We start from the raw sequence: 20,048 nt of genomic DNA on the forward strand, positions 1-20,048 counted from the left end.
ACTCGTGCAGTGGTCTGGTGCAGGGGGAAGGAACACACGTCACAGGGGCAGGGTGCTCGCAGCAGCACCTTCAAGGAGCCTTTTACATCAATTTATTTCTATACAAGGTGGTTTAAAAAAAAAAAAAAGCCCCTATTGGTTGTTCGTACAGAAGTCTGGGATTCTATAGGCTTTGGGTGGGTGATTGATTTTAAATCCCAACAACACATGCTTTTTCCCTTGCCTTCTCATTCTCTTCCGAGTCAGCCTCCATGATCCAAAGAAACTAACAAGTGACACACAAGACTAGTAGTCATGTGGACCAATTAAAAAAAAAAAAAGGAAGGAGAATTGAAGACGAAGAGAAAGGGAAAAACAAACGAAGATTGAAAATAAAAATTCGCCAGGATAATGCGTTTTATAAACACAGAGATAGAAACAGTTACAGCAAGGACAGAGCGGGCCAGGGGTGGGGAATAGATATTTATATATATATATATAAATTCAAGGGGCCTTCAGTTTATTCTTGTTGGCTCCCCCTTCTCATTACATTGGTCTCTCTGTGGGGATCTTCATCCCCTTCTCTCCACTGTCCACCTTTTGGGGATTCTCTCCCATGACCAGGGTCCAGAAGAGGCCACCACTGCCATGTGAGTCCAGCCCGTCTTGGCAAGAGGGAGCCTGGGAGAGCACTCTGATGGGAGGTGAGCAGGAGAAGCTAGCCTTTCCCTGCCTCCTGCCGGCTCCTTGAAAAGACTGGTCTATTCCTCCTCCTCCTTCCCTTTGGGAAACTGGGGGCCGGACAGGCGTGTGAGAGTCAGAACTGCTGTCGTTCCGCCTTTCAGGAAAGGGAGTAGAGAGAAGGGTGATGATTATTTTGGCAGTCTCTTACCCTCCCTCCAGTTGCTTTTTGGTTTGTTGTTGATGCCTGCAGGCTTTTCTGAGGAGGTGGGGGGGAAGCAGGAGGGAGAGGAGGAGGAGTACAAGCTGCTAGGACATCATCCACAACGGGCAGGAAGAGCAATGAGCAGGAACCCACATTCCTACGGGGCCTTGGCCATCGTGCTGCTCAGACAGCTGGGAGAGAGAGGCAGCAGCTAGTTCAGACAGACTCCTCTCTATTGCTCTCCACCAGGGGAGGAGAAAGAGCGCAATACTCCACAGCCCTCGGGCAGCGTAGGCACCTGTCCAGCCCAGAGAACATGCCTCACCTCTCCCCCCACACTGGTCTCACCTTCCACTGGGGAGAAGGTTTCTCCCATCCAGTCCTTGGGGCAGGACGAGCGACCCCTCCTCCCTTTCACAAGCAGGAGGGACAGGAATGGATATTTCTCTCTTAGACACTCAAGGAAATCCTCAAAGAACCCCATCCAGCTGTGAACCCTGCCACATTCTTCTGTGGCCTGCTGAAAACATGTGTCCGAGCCCCCGTACATACAAGGACCGTCTCTCCATCCCATCCACCATGCATGTCTCAACACGCACCCCCCCCTTCATATGCATCCTACAGTGAGAGAGAAGGCAAAACAGGGGCCTTTCTTTGGGTTTGAAAGGAGGGGCTCTTGCATGAGGAAGTGATCCCAGCACAGGAAAGGGGCTCTTGCACAAGGAAGCATCCTCCTACCAGGCGGGCTGTTGCACAGAAGGAGCACCCCCTTGAGACAGGCTGTTGTTCAAGGGGCTGCCATGAACAGGGTTACACGGCCAGAAGAGGCTGTTGCAGGAGGAGAGGCCGGAGACTGTTGCACGAGGAGGGCCGCTGCACCAGCGGTGCCCCTGGGCGCAGGCTATGCACAAGAGGCTTTCTGCTCCCTGGGTTGAGGTCTCTCTAGGAGCTGGAGAGGTGCTCCACTTGGATGGCGCTGGTGCTGACAGTGAGGCAGATGTCCTTGTGATGCTCTGAAGTCTTGTAAGGAGTCAGGTCAAAGGAGCACTGGGGGGGAGGGTTGGGTTGGTTAGTGTCTCCAGAAGGGCCCCCTGCTGCCCCCCCGCCCTGCGGCTGGAAGTGCTGCTGCTGCTGAGAGGCCTGGGCTTGCGCCTGAACCACCTGCTGCTGTGGGTCAGGGATGTTGTGTTTCCGCATGTGCTTCATCAGGTACGTCTCCTGCAACGGCAAGAATGGCGTGAGAGGAGGGGACGACGTTTGCAAAAGCCAAAGCCAACGGGGAGGGACACGACAGCTCAGGGGGCTGCTCCCGTTGGATATGGAGGAGGTACTCTCCGGGAAGTGCATCCACTTCTGCTACCCCCCAGGGCAGCAAACACTCACCGAAGTGTAGGCCCGGCTGCAGATGGAGCAGGTGTAGACCTTGGCGTGTTTCACCGTGTGCGTAGCCAGGTGTACCTCCAACGAGGCAGCATCCGTGTACGCACGGTGGCAGTTGTGGCACTTGAAAGGTTTATCTTTGTTGTGCTGCCGTCTGTGGGACTGGGGGGGCGGCAGCAGGGTGGAGTAAAGAGAAAGCAAGCGCAGGGAAGGAAGTGAGTACTGGAGAAGGCTTTACCTCTGACACCCCCTTCCAGCCAGGCCCCAAGCTCCCTAGGCCTCCGCCTGCTGAGGGAGGTATGCCTGGCTCCCAGCATAGGGGACAGAGCCTCTCCCTCCAGCCCACCACATCTTCCCCACAGATGCCCTTTTTTCTCAAGCATACTAGGCATTTGAAGAGCAGAGCCTCCTAACTCTCCACAACCCCCATCTTCTCAATCTCCACACAACTCTTTCTCAGTCTTTGCCTTTTCTCTCCTCTTCTGCCTCACTACACATTTGCTCCCCGCATCTATCACTGCCCTTCAGGGCAGGATCTGCTTTAACTACTTGCAGGCATTTACAGCTCTTTGCCATTTGGTACACCCTACAGTTCCCCTCCTCCAGGATGCTGCAACAGGGACACACCATCTCTGCTTCCCTAAATCACTACTCTTATGCCCTCCATTTCATTGTAAAACAAACAAAAAAACCAATCAGATACCCAGATTTTATTCTGTGTGACATTAAGCAAAAGTCTTGCCCCAGCTAAGTTAGAAAACTCTGCAGAACAGACAGGAGGAACTTTACCAAGGTCTCATCGCTTTCAAGCCAAGTTTACAGTTTTACAGGATGCGACTGTTTATGTGACTTCTTTGGGTCACTAGTGCCACAAGAACCAGGAATCTCTCCTCTGCCCAGGGCTTCAACAGCTCTTCTGTATTCTTTCACTCTCCTCCCAGCTGCCCCAATTTCTCCATCTCCTCCACCACAGGCAAGTAGCCCCTCCTCCCACTTGACAGCCACCCTTGCCACCCCCACTGGTGAGCAGGACAAGCCCAGCCCCTTACCTGCAGGTTGGAAAGCTGGGTGAAAGCCTTTTCACACCCAGGGTGAGCGCATTTGTAGGGTCGGTCCCCGGTGTGGATACTGTTGAGAAGGAAGAGCACAAATGGGAGGCAGTGAACAGGCAGGCAAGGCAGACTGCCAGGGCCTGATGCTGTGATCAAATCTCACAGCCACTCAGGAGAGCAGGAAAGGGAATGATGTTGCCTCCAGATGCTGTTCTATCTGGACAAAGAGAGCTCTGCCCAGCTCCTGTGTCCAGCTAGAAGTTAGAGAAGCTAGGCAGTCAAGCAGATTTCAGAGAGTGACTAGGACTGAGGAGCAAGAGCTTATGAATGCCTGGCCAGCTCAGCATGCGGGCCACCTGAAAATGGGTTGGGAAGGGGTCTGGAGGTCCAGGCTCCCTGCTCCAAGCTCAGGAGTCTCATATGACCAAGAGGAGTCTGTTCTCTTGCTTCCGCAGTACCAAGAAAGCAGCTCTGTTCCTTCTCAGGATAGACACTCCAACACTTTTCCCTTTACATTATCAGGCTGAGATCACCTACAGCGTTCATCTGTCCCTGTCCCCCTGCAATGCCAGGAGAAGCTTCCACACACTCAGTGCAACCCCCGTGATGCCAGGCTGGGATCCCCTACAGCCAATGCCTCTCTCTCTATCGCTCTCTCTCTGTGCCCCCCGCGGTGCAAGACCAAGGATCCCCAGGGACAGCACGTGCCCACCTCAGCCCTGACGTGGTCAGTGTCTCCTGCGCAGCCTCCACTCCGTCCACTCTGGTGGGTCACCTCCTTCTGAGGGTGCAGCCGGCCGCATTCCCCGCCCGCCCCCCGCATGCTTGGCGCGCGTGCTCCACAGGTGCATGCCGGCAGCGCGGGGGGGCCAGGGCCAGGCCCCCAGCCTCCTCTGGCCCTTACCGTGTGTGCTGCTGCAGGTGGGAGAGCTGGCGGAAGGCCTTCTGGCAGTAGCGGCAGGTGTAGGGCTTGGCCCCCGAGTGGATGCGGAGGTGCTGGGCCAGGTAGGATGTGTTGGCGAAGCTCTTGGAGCAGTGAGGACACTTGTGCGGCTTGACAATCGCCGTGTGGAGCTTGGAGTGGATCCTGCCGAAGAGGAGGAGGAGCAGCAGCAGTTGGACATGACCGCCATCTGGCTAGTGCTGATGGAATGAGGGCACAAAGGGGGTGGGACAGCACCACGCTATCTGCTACACGGAGGAACTCCAAACACGGCATGAGCTTGCTCGGTCTCAAACCGTGCTCCCCTTGGATTCAAGAGACCATGGTCTGTCTGCACCGGGGGAGGATCCAGAGAGAGGAACTATAGAGTTTGGACTGAGGGGCATTGGCAGAGCTGTGTGTGGGAAGCCTACGGCTGAAATAGCAGGGGGGCTGCAAGCCTGGACTGAGACGTTTGGCAGAACTACGCCGGGGTGACAGGAAACAGTCGTCCTACGCCCACTCTACTCTCACTCTGACACAACCAGCCCTACCTTCTGTTCAGAAAGCATCACTCCATTGCAGACGCCCCTTAGGGTGAGCCACACTAACCTCTGTGCGCACCCAGCCCCTCACAGCAAGTGACAAGTCTCACGTGTCAGAGACGAAACTGCCGGTTTATCGTGTACCAGACCTGACCGGCCTGCGGAAAACAGCAAGGTCTCCCCAGGCAGTCGCCCACTGAGGGTGCTCACAGCATGCTGGGATGACGGCAACATGCAGTGCGGAGGGCCCCCAGCCTCCTCTGGCCCTTACCGTGTGTGCTGCTGCAGGTGGGAGAGCTGGCGGAAGGCCTTCTGGCAGTAGCTGCACGTGTAGGGCTTGGCCCCTGAGTGGATGCGAATGTGCTGGGCCAGGTACGAGCTGTTGGCGAAGCTCTTGGAGCAGTGAGGACACTTGTGTGGCTTTGTCTCCGTATGGGACTTGGAGTGGATCTGCATCTCCGACTTGGAGTAGAAGGTCAGCGAACACATCCGGCACCTGGGACCGGGGCGAGGGGAAGAGACAGTGTCACACGGGGGCAAGCCCCAATATGTATCAACTCTAACTGGACGGGGTTTTCCACACTGAGCGAAGAAGGGATGTTTTCTCGCTATGTGGTTCTGGGGAGGTTTCACCCGGGACACTGTCCTTGGCTGCGAGCACTCCAGTCCCAGAGGGACAAACTTAAGCTAGGAACTGGCAGAAGAGACCAAACGATACCTTGCAGCCAGACAAGTAAAGGTCTTGGAAGAATCAAAGAGGTTAATTTATTAGGCTTACAAGGGAGACAGGGTAGCACTCTGGAAATTTTCCAACAGCAATCTGAAGGGGACAGGAATAATAATTCCCAGACAAAAAACACTTTGTTCATCTATGATTTATTTCAGTCAAAAAAAGGTTGAAAAACCTGGAAATCCCAGGTTAAGGTTCATCTTCATAATAAAAGTTAATTCCATGTACTGCAAAGTCTGCAAAAGCAGTTATGACCAAACCCACTTAACTCTGCTCCCATTTTTGGAGAAGACACTCAAGTATTTAGAATACAAAATGCTGAGAATAACAACAGTGCTGCTTTCCTAGTGGGTCTCACAAAGATACTCTGGATAGCAAATGTGGTATTTCACTGGTCTAATGGGCTTTCATCATTTCAACCTTACTGATGTGATGCAAAATGTTTTGTCTAGGAGTTTGGATCCATCTGTTCCCATAATGATCAGAAACTTATTTGGTAACACACAGACTCTTTGAACAGGAAGAAGCAGTTGGCATTTATCTGCTATGGATGCTGTGTTAAAAACTGTTCCTCCATCATGACACCAGGCTGTTAAGAGAAGCTTGCACTGTTTTACAATTCAAAATGGTAAAAGCTTTTGTGGTTGATAATTTGACAGAGACGGAAGCTGCATCCAAGTTACTGGACTTTTTTTTTTTTTTTTTTTTCCAAATGTGTGCCAACCAAGGGGCAGAGTTAAGGTTTCTCTGAACTTAGTTTTTCCATTTGCAGACTTTTCAATTAAACAAGACAAAATTGAACCTGCACATGGAACTTCCAGGGTCACATTTGAGAGAAAAAATGCCACCCAGGAGAAGTCTGGCTAACATGAATCCAGCCTTCACCGCAGGTTGACTTATGTTTTTGTCTGGGAATTTCCTCAAGTTTTACAAGTGTTTACAAAACTGCTCAGTGACAAAAGTCTCTGCAGGTATTACAAGCCACAGAGAGTTGATCCTGCTCTTCCCCATATCCATCTCCTCCCAGGAGGATACTTCATTACGTCTACTATTGTGACTATTTACGTTGGAGCCAGAAGCTTTATGAAGTGTGCAGTCTGATTAGCGTATGTAATGTAGGCAATATTTATCCAGCACCTACCTTAACTTCCACAGGCCCTTCCAAACCACAGCTTGATTTTAAGCCATTTAACTGGAAGCCATGCCTCCCTAGCAAGCACTCTACCACACACCTACTGTAACATTTTTTCCTCTCCATCATTGTTCTTTTACATTCATTATCATCTCTAACAGTTGTTCCCACGTTTCCTACCTTCATCTTTCTCTTAATCCACTTTAACTGCAAACCCTTAACAGAACATGCAAGCTAAATACATCCTTACATAAATCCACCCTCACACACACAACAATCCCTTCTGGAATCAACAAACAGAAGCAATTTGGCTGTTTATCCCTAGGTCTATTAGAGATACGAGGAGTAAAAAGGAACATCAGAATCATCTTTTTTAAAAGTAGCTATTGGTTTATAAACCCAGCTATCTCCAAACGCTTGTGCAGTTTGTTCCAGACTTTCCGAAACGTTTAAAGCTAGACTTGAATACTGCATATGCGTTTTGCAGTTATCAAGTCATACTTACAGGATGAGGATTGTATCCTTGAAAGCAGCAACGCTAGAAAGAACTTTGAGGTGAATATTGAACTGAAAAATACCTCTGAGTTGCCAAGTCCAGTTCCCTGCTAATGCAAGCAATCACGGCGTAATCCCATGCATGATTTTTATCAAGCTCCTTCTCAGCAGATGCTTACTTCCATTACTCTCAGCTGAACTCTGTTCCACAGTATCAGTCCTCTGATAAGGAACCATTCAATGGAGAACGAGCTCCCAGTGCGATGCTGTGCTAATATGGCTAACCAAAACAAAGGGGAATAGCAGGTATCATTTTTGTAAACAGGAATGGTGCGACTATTCTTGCAACAGCATGTCTAATTCTGAAGTCCACGTAGTCAACAATTATTGAAAAACTCAGACAAGTTCAGCAAACTTAAAGAATGATGGCATGTGGAAAATCAGCTTTGCAGTAAAGATTCACTGAGCCCAGTCTATCTAGGTTTGGAGAAAAGCTTAAACGATAGCTTGGTCAATACCCATATAAATCTACGTAGGGAGAAAAATATCAATTACTAGGGGCTTGTTTTATGAGCAAAGAAGGGTATAATGAGAAACAACAACTGACAGTAGAAGTTAAAAAATCCAAGAGGAAATAGGATCTTTCCAACCATGAGAATAATGCATCTTTGGAACAATGCTCAGAGGCTATAGCATGGTCTCAATCACTTGGCCCCTACAATCAATATTTTGAGAATTCAGCTACCTTTCTGAGAGAAATACCTTTCTAAAAGTTTTGCTCTAGTTTAAATACAATGCTGGGCACTAATCTCTTCTGTGCTGTACACATGAGTATATATTTTAAACAGTCTATTCTGTTCTGAAAAATTAATGAACTTTACTATGTCATCAAGTCTAAGTAGACCCATGCATTAAATCTGTAGTGCCATAAAGCCACCTACTTTATTTTCCATAACTTCTGTGCATCCTCTCCTTTACTTATTTGCTTTGTCAGGTATCTGCCTTCAGGTCAGAAATTCCCTAAAATAAACTTTAATGAAGAGAAACAGACTGAACGTCCTTTTCCATTTTCAAAATAAAATTATAAAGAAGGTATTTCAAAACCTCTCCAGCACTTGCATAAAAATGGAAGATAAATCTGTTAGCAGCTCCCCCCCCCCAAACCAAACCCCTCTTGTCTGAATTTAGCAGCTATAGACATTCCAGTATTGTTTTTCAAACAACATTTAAAAAGAAAGTCTTGCAAGGACTCATTTTCTAATCATCTAATTAGCATCAGCCCTGAGAGGGCAGGAATGTTATGTAGCATTAACAAATTCATGAGCCTTATGAGTTAAAAAAAGCCCTGGCGTATAGCAGAAAGCTGCATTTCAGAGAGTTTTGTATTGTGTGGTATCAGGCATTTTCAAGGGAACAAATGATCCATTTAATTAAGGGCTTCACATTCTGCCTCAGACAACATCAAATATTAAAGGGGAAGATGCAATCAGCCCTCTAGTGGGCAAATATGGATTAAAAAAAAAGTTAAATCTATACGGATAATGAGAACATCGCATCTGACACTAGCAGCGTTTCAGTATTATACTTCAGTGAAATTCTCCTGGCTGGGGAGAGGAAAAGTTGGGAGTGCTCCTTGCTAAGCATGAGCAAAACGCTATACGAAATAATTGAGTTTTTCCCCTCTGTTTAATATCCATTTTTAATCTTTTCTCCCCACTGTGCTTCTAAACTACCACTACTTTCACTGTATTCTTTCTGAGAGCAAGTAACAGAAATGACTGCAGCATTCCCATTGACAGTGTGACACAACATCCCTACAGCTGCTTGTTATGGCTCTGCAAATTTAGACAGCCTAGGAGAACATATTCTTAATAACACAGAGGTTCGTTTAAATAGTTAATTTAGTACCCAGCCATACGCCAGAGATCAAAAGTAACCCCTTCCAATGTTTATAATCCTTTCTTTTTATAGGGAATCTGCAGGGAAATAAAGTGAGACATTCAGAGAATGTTCATGTTAGACAGAAACACCCTCAAAAATCATGAAATGCCAGTAAAAGGTGGATGTACAATTCTAATTCTGCTCCCATATGAAAGTCATCGTGATGAGTCATAAACAAAATGATGCTTATAGCAACTAGACTACAACTCTGTGGCACACAGTGCCATATTTTTTTCCACTTTTCATGGAATGTTCCACCTCACTCATCAGATGCTGTTATGAGATAAAATACCATTTGAAATACCAGCTCATAGTAAAATTTGCCTAACATGGATTAACAGCATTTTTCAATCAAGTACTTAATTAATCAGTATCACAGTTGTGAAAACTATGTAAGCTTTTACATGGCTTTGAGAATTCAAATTCCTAGTATCTACTGAGATTAGTCTTAGAAATTAATTGAGCCCTTGATCCTTCTGTTAGGCTACAAATACAAGTTAGACCACAAGTTAAAAAAAAAAAATAAAATCAGGAAGGTCAGAAGTTAAACTAGATGATAAGAGTAAGTTTCAGCTGTCAGAGTCAGAAGTCCATTTAGCAAGGAAAGAAATATACTGCCTTTGCAATGCAGAGTTAATGAAGTAACTAATGCAAGCATAGCATAATAACGAATGCACAGTTCATGATAAATGCTAATTTAACCCTTGCATTCCCTGATTTTTTTTTACAGCTGAAGTTAAACATTTTCTTGCTAATATTTTGTAAGAGGACGGGGGAAAGGAGACAGAACTAACATCCAAGATACACAGCTAGAAAACTCCGGTAAGACCTAAATAAAGCCAGCGAGTATGAAGATGCCAAATGAAAGCATATGAATTGTACCTCTGCTTCCACAATTCTACACTCTGCATCAACTCCTATTCAAAAGTTAACACTATGCTTCCATTTACCAATTTAGACTACTGGCATGTATACTATCAAATCTATCAGCTATGCTCAGAGATCTTAGTCAACTTATTTCCATAGTCCTTCAGCCACTTGGTGGCTTAATAAGGCTACAGAAAAGCATACTCTCCTGGCAAGGCAGCAAGTGTTTTTAAATGCTCTCACCATATAGCACTTTTCCAGTTCTCAGATTTGAGGGCATTCCTGCATTTTGTCCATTTTTTCAAATGATCTTAAAAATACCAGACCCAGAATTTTGTGGTATTATTTCAGCATCCTTCACAAGTTGCTTGTCTTCTTTTAATGACTCCAGCATTTATGCTTTCAACAGTTGCATCTACCTTTTTCTGTCACAGCCTCGCACTGGGAGCTCACATGATGTCACTTAATTCCTAAAAGTCTTTTTCACAGTCATTGCTTTCCAGGATACTGTTTCCCCATATTCCTTATCTTTAGATCAAAGACATTCAATAGTATCCAACAGGACACTTCTGTCTGATATTGTTTTCCACTGTGTCCAAACACCTAGGCCTCAATCCCTGACTGCTGGAGAAGTCATACAGTATTACCCAAAAGGCTAAGTCTTCCATTGGGCTGTATTAAAATACATTTTGCTTGAACAGTTCCAGTTTAACAACCACATAAAGCTCCCCTATTTTTTTTTTAGCTATGCACCAGCATTGCTTCTATCTGTAAATTATCAGCCATGACTTTCTGTTGACCTCCAAATCACTGAACAACATCAGGCCTAAGACCTTGTCTACCAATTTTTGAAATCAGTCACCATTAGCATAAAAGACCAACAAAACAATAAAACACAATAAGGTGTTTCCTAGTATAGTGATAACATGCAAAAGCTAAAATTAAAAGAATAAAAAAGGCCCATGAGAAAGCACTAGCAAATTTGGAAACGCCAGAATTAAGGTCATCTATGTCACCATAATTTGGCTCCGCAATGCAGGTGCGTTCTGATACAGCCTTATTGACTGTTTCCACAGAACTGCATCCTTATTATGTTGCACAGACAGATACTTAACAAGCAAGTGTTCATTTTTTTTCCTCACCACTCTGTGTACAGCCTCAAGCCTCATCGACCACATGCAATTCCAACCTCATGAAACAGAATCACTCATCTGTTGTACCGACCACAGAAGTATCAGTGCTCCATAAGCACTCATCTATCCCCACAATGTCCCCGTTTTATTTTTTCTAAGGGAAGGGAGTGACAAAAGACAGAGGAGTGAAACACAGTAAGACAGATATACCCACTAATTCCGAGTGGCCAAACTGATACCTGTGACCACTTTTTTTTCCTTTAAAGGATAATTCATATTATATACATTCAAATCACAGCTCCTATAGATTTCTGTGCTACAGCTATGAGATGCAATGCTTCTGCAAAGCAAAACAGGGTCTGACATGTAACAGAGGGTTATTCAATGATACCTGAGAAGAGATTACGGTTTTGGGAACACCAAATGTTAATTATTTCAGCATAACTGCCTGTGGTCATTTTTAGCCTGTGGCAAATGCAAATTCACTGAAGACTAGACCTAACTCATATTTGCACATGCTTCAAGGCAAGATTATATGCAGGCCTGAACCACATGGCTGTAGGATACCATAGCAAATCTGTGGCAGAGGCTACTTCAGACTAGCAGTCAAATGCCTTCCCCAAATCATCCTTCTCAATTCTGCAACCCCATGTCAATGTATTATTTTTTTCCTTTAATAAAACACTCCTTTCAGGTTCTCTGAGTAAACACGCAGGACTCTGACAGGCCATCACATACACAATAACTATAATCACATAATCAAGGAGGGTATCAAAGTGCATTGACTCAATAGGGCCAAATTAAGGTATGATCAGATAAGATGTGCAACAGAATAGTTTCGAAGTTCTCTCTCCCCAGTTGAAACTGTAACTGCCCCCCTCGTTCCCTTGCACACACTCATTCCATTGACATGCAAGTAACATGTGCTAAAATTAAAACTCATGACTGCAGAACCTTTACTGTTAATTCCTTCTGCTTGGCACTATGATGAACTGAGAGCACGCACGAGCACACACGCACAGTTACAACATCTCAGCAGAAGGGAGAGAACTTACCATAATGCAAGTTTTTATCTTATTATATCCTGAGGCATGTGGTCAGTCTTAATTCTGACATTTTCTAACCTCCAAGCACAGCATTCATATACAAAGCAAAGCTTATGTGTACAAACTGCGTGTGTATATATGGATGTGCATGTGCACCTGTCCTCCTTAGAGTTTTGAGATCATAAGCCAATTTCAACCAAATCTGGAAAAGGGGTAAGGATCTTAAAGTCACCACAAGTTTCATAAAAATATGCAGCTGGGGAAAGAAGAAAGACCCTCTTGGAGCCCGCTGCTGAGGGAAAGGCTAGTAAGCTCACCCTTGATTAGACATCAGAGAATCCACACAGGAGAGAGCCGCTGGAAACCAGGCTTCATTAGTTCCGCTGCTCACGGAACTACTTGTTAAAAAAAGCAAACAGAAATTCCAACATGTGGCATCGTACTGACACCCACGTTGGTCATCAGCAATCTTAAGATCCACTGCACAGACCTCTGCCACTGCAGCTAGGATGATAAATGATAGCAACGGTAGTTTGTCACCTTTTTCTAGCCTTAGAGGGGGATGAGGTTCTTTGCCAGAGGAGGTCACATTCTTGCGCTGACATTAGAGACATGGCAAAATTTAGAAATACTGGGTTTAATATTTCTAGGCTTTGGAGGGAATGTGGTCAAACTTTCTGCCTGACACTTCAAACTTAATTCCCCCTTTGCCCTTAGCCTTCTAGCCTGTTGCAATCCCCTCTCTCCTGCACCAAGACCCAGGCCCAAGTTCTTTACCCACATACCCCAGTCTCCTCATTCTCTAGTGCAGTGGCTCTTCCCTATTTCATTCCCTCAATTACCTAACATTTGTCTCCTCTCCCTGACGCTTCTATTTGTCTGTCCACATCCCATGCTCTTGTCCCCATCTGTTCTGCTAATTCTAGGTATCTCCTCATTTTCCAGCCTCTAGCAGATCTGGTTCTTTCTTCCTTCCCTCAGTCTTGGCCCTTCATAGCTTATCTCTGTGTCATCTCTCCCTTGCAAATAGGCTCCCCATTGCATCCTCTGCTGCATTCCCTAGTTTGTAGGCTCTTGTCTTTTCTCTTTCCTCCTTTCAGATTCCCATCTCTGCTCTACCAAGTTTCCAGACTTCCTGGACACAATCAGCTCCAGGCCCTGCCCATATCTCATTCTCATCCCTATGACATTTGAACTAAGCAGTGTCTTCTCACACCTTGTGTTTGTGCCCATCAGAGGGGGGAGGTTACTGTCAACACTGGGCACAAAAGACTCCCTTCTGAAGCAGAAGGAGGAGCAGTTGTGACTGAAGGAAAAGCATGCTTGGCCCTTCAGCGCTAGTCTAGAAGATGCTTATCGCTGCAGAGAGAGTACACATGTAGCCCAGCCTCATACAGAAACTGAGAGAGGTTAGAGTGTATTTCTCTCCTCTGTGGAGATAGACAGTCTGGTCAGTGCCTGGAGTCATGCAAGCCTCAAGAAACATCAAAGAGGATACAATCTTCGCATATTTCAACTACCAAACTATAAAGCATCTCAGAGCATGCTTAACAGATTTTTTCCAAGCTTACAACTTGGCCAGATTTGACCATATTTTCACAGATATATGTGGCTTACAAAAACCATAGCCACCAGATTTCAAATCTATTCAAAACCATGGGAAGTTCACCAAACAGCAATGCTAAATCCAGTACAGGGCAGAAAAAAAGACTTAAAAAGAGACATGTCTGAGAACATGCCCACCTGGTGTATTCAAACCACTGGCTCCCCTTATGTACCTAATTTCCTCACTAAAGGGGGCCTCCATCCAGCTTCTTCACCTTCTACAGCTCAACTCTGCTTCTTGCTAAGCCTTCTAAGGCTTCTGTACACTTTTGCACCCTGGACCCACCTCAGAAGCCTCCTATGTCCCTCAGCTGCTTATTGTCTCCCAAACCCAAACTCCCCGCTGTTCCCACAACCTACTGCAAGTAGGGAAACTCAGAACTAGTGGTGGGAACAGAGAGCTTGTTGGTTACAGTATGATGGCAAGGCCCTTCTCAAGCCTACAACCTTTCTGTTGGTATCCTAGGCTACAAAGCACAGCTTGCAAAACCATTCCAGACTATAAACTGGTATTCGTCCTAGCCTACAAATGTAATACCGGAACCAAGCAATGCCTATAGAGAGCTCTTCCTCTTGCAAAGAAGAAACTATTTAGAGAACTGTTTGTATTTAGAGAGAGAGAACTGATGATCTCGCCCAGAGAGGCTGAACCACTTCATCAGCCTTGTCCACTGATTACATGACACCATAAACTTCTAAAAGTGCACAGGTACAGGCAGCAAAACAGTACTAAACACAATACTGCTGTCTCCAGGACCTATGCTCGCTCTGTCTTCCTCAGCACCTTTTCAAGTACTGAGAAGCCGCCATGTGCTTCACACTGCCAGCATCTTCCTAGAAAGACTCTTGATGCCGATCTCATTTTCCACAGAAAAAGTAAATTCTACAAAGATGTCACGGAAGATTAACAAAGAGCTGACAATGAACCCAGGAAAGACTGAAGTGATGTTACTCATGAAGGAAAATGCTTCACAGGACTGGGTTGGATGCTGTCCCCTGCAGGTGCAAGCATTCGTCTTCTAGCACAAAGCAAAGCAGCAAGGACTCTGCCAGACTAATCCTAAGGCTCGATGTCCAAGATCTGCAAGCAACACCATCGTTAGCAAAAGCCTCACACCTTTTCTTACAAAGAAAAACCTAGTCACAAAGATTCTTGCACCACTTTCACAGCAGACCACTAATTCACTTCTAGAGGTGATACAGCAGCAAAACAGCTGCCATTTGCTGGAGCAGGAACCTCTACATTCAGTAGAGAACGGGATGAGCTGCAACATGTGTATCACCTTTGTGCTCCAATTCCTTCCAAGTCTGCCTTGCTGTGCTGCCCATTCAAGGCCTTACTTTGTCTTCACCAACACACTAGGAGTCAGGAATTATGGAAATTAGCCACCTGCCCAGGCACTCAGGACAAGATAGCTCACAGAGCTCAAAAAGAAACTTAAAACCAAAAAATAATTAAATTTGACAAAATAATCCCAGGCTTTAGGAATTGGGTATTAAAAAAAAAAAGTCATATTGATCAATATAGTACAACTCCTTCCAGGCATCTGACTAGATTGTCCTCAGTGTATCATCATAAGAATCAGTGAAATCGTACAAACATAGACATACAAATACCACAAGCAATTCCTCCTCCAGCCTGAGAAGGGAGCAGGAGTAGATGAACCTCACCCACAGTCCTAATTTAGCTAGTATATGTCTGCATACTCTAGTAACGGGAACTACCCAAGGCATCCTCTAGAATACAGAAGGAACCCAGGAGTCCTCAAAGTTTTAACTTGCAAGTCTATTCATATGCATATTATGGAGAAACAATTTTACTGTGTTTCACAATGGTTTTCTCTCCCACAGCTCCAAGAGAAGATAGCATTTTCCTCTATTTTTTCAACAATCATTTTTAGTTCCAACCTTGCACATAGAAAGCACCAGCCAAAGAGGAGATCCCAAGGAGGGCAGAAGTACTCTTTGGTGGTCTTCAATAAATCTCAATTTAGCTATCTTGCACCTTAGCACTGCTCAGAGGAAGGCCTGCTTGGGATGGGGGCTGGAGGAAGAGGCAGACGTACCACACTCGGACTAAACATGAAGACAGGAAATCTTCCTGATTACATGTTCCTACATATAAACTCATTCGTTTTTTCCCTGCAAAGTCTTTTTCATGAGCTGTTACACAGACTATGCGTGTTCATAAAGTTTCTGCTGAGTCACTCCACCTGGTCTTGGGCTTTTTTTTCCAAACTTACAAGTAAACAAGGAGCTATAATTAAAGCCTTGGTTCAGCTTTAATTCTAGTGTTCACTGCCAATTGTGTCCCCTGTAAATACATATTTAACAACCTAATTAGCAACCCAGACTGTAAGCAGCTTGAGTAGTGTGGAATTGTGGCTAAGGCCCAAAATAAATGGTGGGATTACAAATAGCAAGCTACCTAACACTCCCACCCCTCTTCACCATACGCTGATCATATTTTCAAAGTGGAAGAACTGGGACATTGGGTAAGAGAAGAAAAAGGCTGATCCAAGCTCTGGTTTTGTACCCACTTAACTGTATTGATTTTAAAATGTAAACACTTTTAAAATGCTATAGTTAAAAATGAAACAGTGCCTGGAGTGGATGCACTGATCCTGTGTAGATGCCTTTGTATTGTTATGACTTAATTCCAGAAACATAACTAAATCTGTATGAAAAAAGAGGGTCTAGGATGGTAAAAGGGAAACTGTTTCAGACAGGATCATGGGCATGTAGTAGGGAAGTGAGAAGAGCTAGGGACCATCTTCTGTTCCTGTTTCCATCTGGCTACTTCTTTGCCGCTTATTGATCTTAATCATCCCTCAGAAACACCCATCACCAAATCACCCATACGTACTCCTGCTTCCCAACTAAGACAGACCATCACATTTCCTCCCTAGCACTTGCCTGCTCTGTCCGGTTCCCACCTTCTCCAAAACACCCATGCTCCTTATCCTCTACTTTAAGTATTCCCTCCTAGTTAATCTCTCCCTTTCCCACCACTCACTTGTAAACTCAAGCCACATCCCTCCAAGCTCAGAAACCCAACCTCAGGGCTCAGAACTCTCCTCCCTCTTATCTGATACCCTTAGGGCTCAGAAACACCCTTATACCTAATTCAGAAATACACTTTTTTCCTGTTTTTTTGGGAATGCTGAAATAGGAGGAGATCACAAGGGACAATGCACACAGGAGCAGACTATCACCACAGTTCACTTCCTGCTCTGTGTGCCTCCAGTTTGTAGTCTTTACACTGGACAGACTGGAGTCCTAATTCAGGAGCACCCAGGTACACCAGGGCTCTCAGCTACATGAGAAGTGCTCCAGCTGCACCAGACAGTACTGCATTCTGCAGTATACCAGCCATACTACCCGGCTGTGGCATCAAGGACACAGTTTAGCCTCCATAACATCCTGGTCATTAACTAATCTAGTAACATTAACATCTGTATGTTCATGAAATCAAGGCTGTCCACTAAGAAGGAGATCCTTAGCTTTGGGTCAACCCACGAGCTTGCAAACACTCCTGATTAGAGAGAAAACTCAACTCTTTCTGCAGCTGAAAGATTCTCTACTCAGGGACTCTACAGGGAAAAGGCAGAGATCTCTTCTTCCCCATGTAACCCTCTGAGGGGTTAAATACACCCCCATCCCCATGCAATGTTACAGTCAAGGTTTAACCCCGCTCCCCACCTGTATGTCTTGCCATCCTTGTGCTGGTCCTCATCATCCTCGTTTGACAGCACAAAGGGGTCGCCCATCTCTGACAGCCCCGACTCCTGCAATCGTTTCTTCTTCCGGCCCCGGGGCGGTTTGGGGGCAACTCCCCCACCCCCGCCACCCCCACCACCTTCGGAGAGGGTGGTTGTCCCTTTCTTGGACAGGTCAGGAACCACCTGGAGGGCTGCCTGGGAGCCAGGGGGTAGCGCAGAGACAATCATGGGAGCTGAGATGGGAAAGGTTTGGGCAGAGGCGGCTGTGGTCACCAGGGAACCTGATGGAGAAGTTATCACCAGACCAGGACCTGCAAACAAAGAAAGATGGAGGAAGTCAGTTATTACATTTCTAATTATGTCCAACCTCTTTATACCACAGAAGTGAGCTTTATACACCCACTTTTGACTACAATGCAAACAGAAGAGTAGCTTACCCTCCCCAACACATTCCCAGTCTCCACTGCTGGAAGTCAAACTTCCACAAACAGGGTGGATGTATGGAGTGCCTAGAGATTCACAGTGAAACCACGCCAAGGCAGTCCACACCACCAGTAAGGCTAGGAATAATCTACAGCCTGAAAAGGATTCTCCAGGACCCCCTGTCCCCCCACCCCAGAGTCTCCTTTGTACGCTGCCAGAGTCTTTGGAGTCCCCTACCTGCTGTCATGAGCCCAGCAGACTGCACTGGTACCACAGTGATGTTCTGAGTCACAGGGGCTTGGCTGTGTGGTGTCAGCTGCTCCGGCTTGGTGTCCGAGTCCATGGAGATACCAGTGGGTAGGGCCACAGAGGTGGGTACTGTCAGCAAGGCAGGGTAGTGGGGGGGAGCCAGGCTGCAGCCCTTCTCTGTGGGCAATAGCTGCTCCTTCATCTTGTTAATAAACATGGTGTTCTCAATCTAAACGGGTGGGAAGAACAGCTTTTAGAATACCCTGGCACAGCTTCTCCCAGCATTTGGCTGAGCAAGAAATGCAACAGAAACGCTTATCATGCATGAACTTCTAACAGGAAGCAAGACCAGCATAATAGGTTGGAAGACAAAGATCTTACCTGTCCCGAGACGGTGGGCACTGCTGGCCAGAAGTACGGGGAGGAGTTGAAATGAGATTCTTCCATCCTAGCTGGGCACAGGGGGAAAGAGGAAGGGGGAAGGGAAGAGGAATGGAGGAGAAGGCAGACAGACAGACAGACAGACAGACACACACACACAAAAAGAACATTAAACCCAAAGAGACTCCAACATGGAACTGACTCAGTCTAACGCTGTGACAGTTCCTTAATCTCCCCTGTCTTACTTGAGCAACTTCTCCCCACTTTTGAGCTATGTGCCCAAAGCCAAAAATTATTTTCAGGGGAAAAAGGTGTCTGCTATTCCCACAGGCTTGGGTCCGTCTCAAACGCCTCTTGCCCAAATAGTCCTCCATGCAAAAAAAGGACTGACTACAAACCCAGAACACCTCCAAAATTCCCCAATTATCATCCACCCAAGTACATGGCATAAATGATGAAGGCTGTGCATCTGCAACCAGGCAAATACAGCTGAAAACCATTTTTCACTGTCACAGACAGTCTGACCCCACAAGAAGTGAAAATTCTGGACCTTGCCTGTCCCTCCACCCCAGCTCAACACTAAGGACCCAGATGCAGCAAGGGGACATTAGCATTATGTTACACAGGAAGAAAGACAGGCAGAGAGAGGGAAACAGACTTGCCCAAGATAACAGACAGCCACAGCAGACCAAGAAGTCAAACTTAGGGCTCCTAACTTCCTGCTGCCCACCGCTCTGACCACCCCAGCCCCACTCTCAAAAGAAACCCGGAAATATCACTTAATATTCCTGACAGACAAGATCCTCTGCCCTCATCCGATGAGACTAGGCTGTGGGAAAATAACCTGACTACCCTGCTCCTGAGATACCCTATTTCCAAGTGAGATCATGTCACGGCTCTCTATTGCCCATTTCATTCCCGTCTTTGGGACAAGATTCTGTAGGACTCTGTCCCCAGTCAAGTGCCCACTGCTCCATCTCAACGCCCCATGCAGTCAGAGGACCAGTCAGACACCAAAAGACAGCCCTCTGAAGACAGAGGCGTAATCTCTTTAGGAACACCTGGCTGAAGAAGCCCTTTCCGTTCTAATCCTTACATTCCTCTGTGTAATAGCATTAGCGGACAAAGTTCGTTACACTCGTGAAAATGCTATTCAAAAACTAAAGAAATTAACAAAAGAATATTTCCTGAAGCAGAAGATACACCTTTTCCTGACCAAATATGGCAAAACTGGTAGGCAAAATACATGTGACAAAAACTATGCTCAGAGAACATCTGGCAGAGCAAGCTGCTTAGAGAAAGCAAGCACTGTAGGTTTCTCATGCAGCTACCTGCAAATTGTCCCACTCCTATTTCTGTTATGATGTGGCAGTAGTCTAATTAATGAGTAAATATTGTTTCTGAAGGGCCTATCTCAATCATCAGATAAGCTGAGGAGCATGCCCCGAGTAGCATGAAACACTTACTTTCCAGAAGTATATGAGGGCAGAATAAATACATGTGGAATTGCTGCGTGTGAGCCAAAATGCAAAGATAATTTTCCTCTATGTAGAGAAGCAG

At 46.0% G+C, this 20,048-nt stretch overlaps 1 protein-coding gene across 10 annotated transcripts; it reads right to left on the bottom strand.

The window, feature by feature from the left end:
- Positions 1–330: 330 nt before the first annotated feature.
- On the bottom strand, positions 331–18,584 carry ZNF384 (zinc finger protein 384). Of its 10 annotated transcripts, none has more exons than XM_050894016.1 (8): positions 18,489–18,584; positions 18,096–18,336; positions 17,416–17,626; positions 5,036–5,260; positions 4,202–4,384; positions 3,295–3,373; positions 2,249–2,407; positions 331–2,083 (listed from the first exon to the last, which is right to left on the bottom strand). In XM_050894016.1, exons 1-8 carry the CDS (start codon positions 18,552–18,554, stop codon positions 1,808–1,810), a joined length of 1,440 nt encoding a protein of 479 aa, XP_050749973.1. In that variant the 5' UTR covers positions 18,555–18,584; the 3' UTR covers positions 331–1,807. The 10 variants fall into 10 exon arrangements, with proteins under 10 accessions (XP_050749973.1, XP_050749966.1, XP_050749958.1 ...); XM_050894009.1 differs by having other exon boundaries at positions 17,416–17,760; positions 18,062–18,336; XM_050894001.1 differs by having other exon boundaries at positions 17,416–17,746; positions 18,489–18,555.
- Positions 18,585–20,048: the final 1,464 nt, after the last annotated feature.

This window comes from Gymnogyps californianus, chromosome 1, assembly GCF_018139145.2.
Source record: "Gymnogyps californianus isolate 813 chromosome 1, ASM1813914v2, whole genome shotgun sequence".
NCBI lineage: Eukaryota > Metazoa > Chordata > Aves > Accipitriformes > Cathartidae > Gymnogyps > Gymnogyps californianus.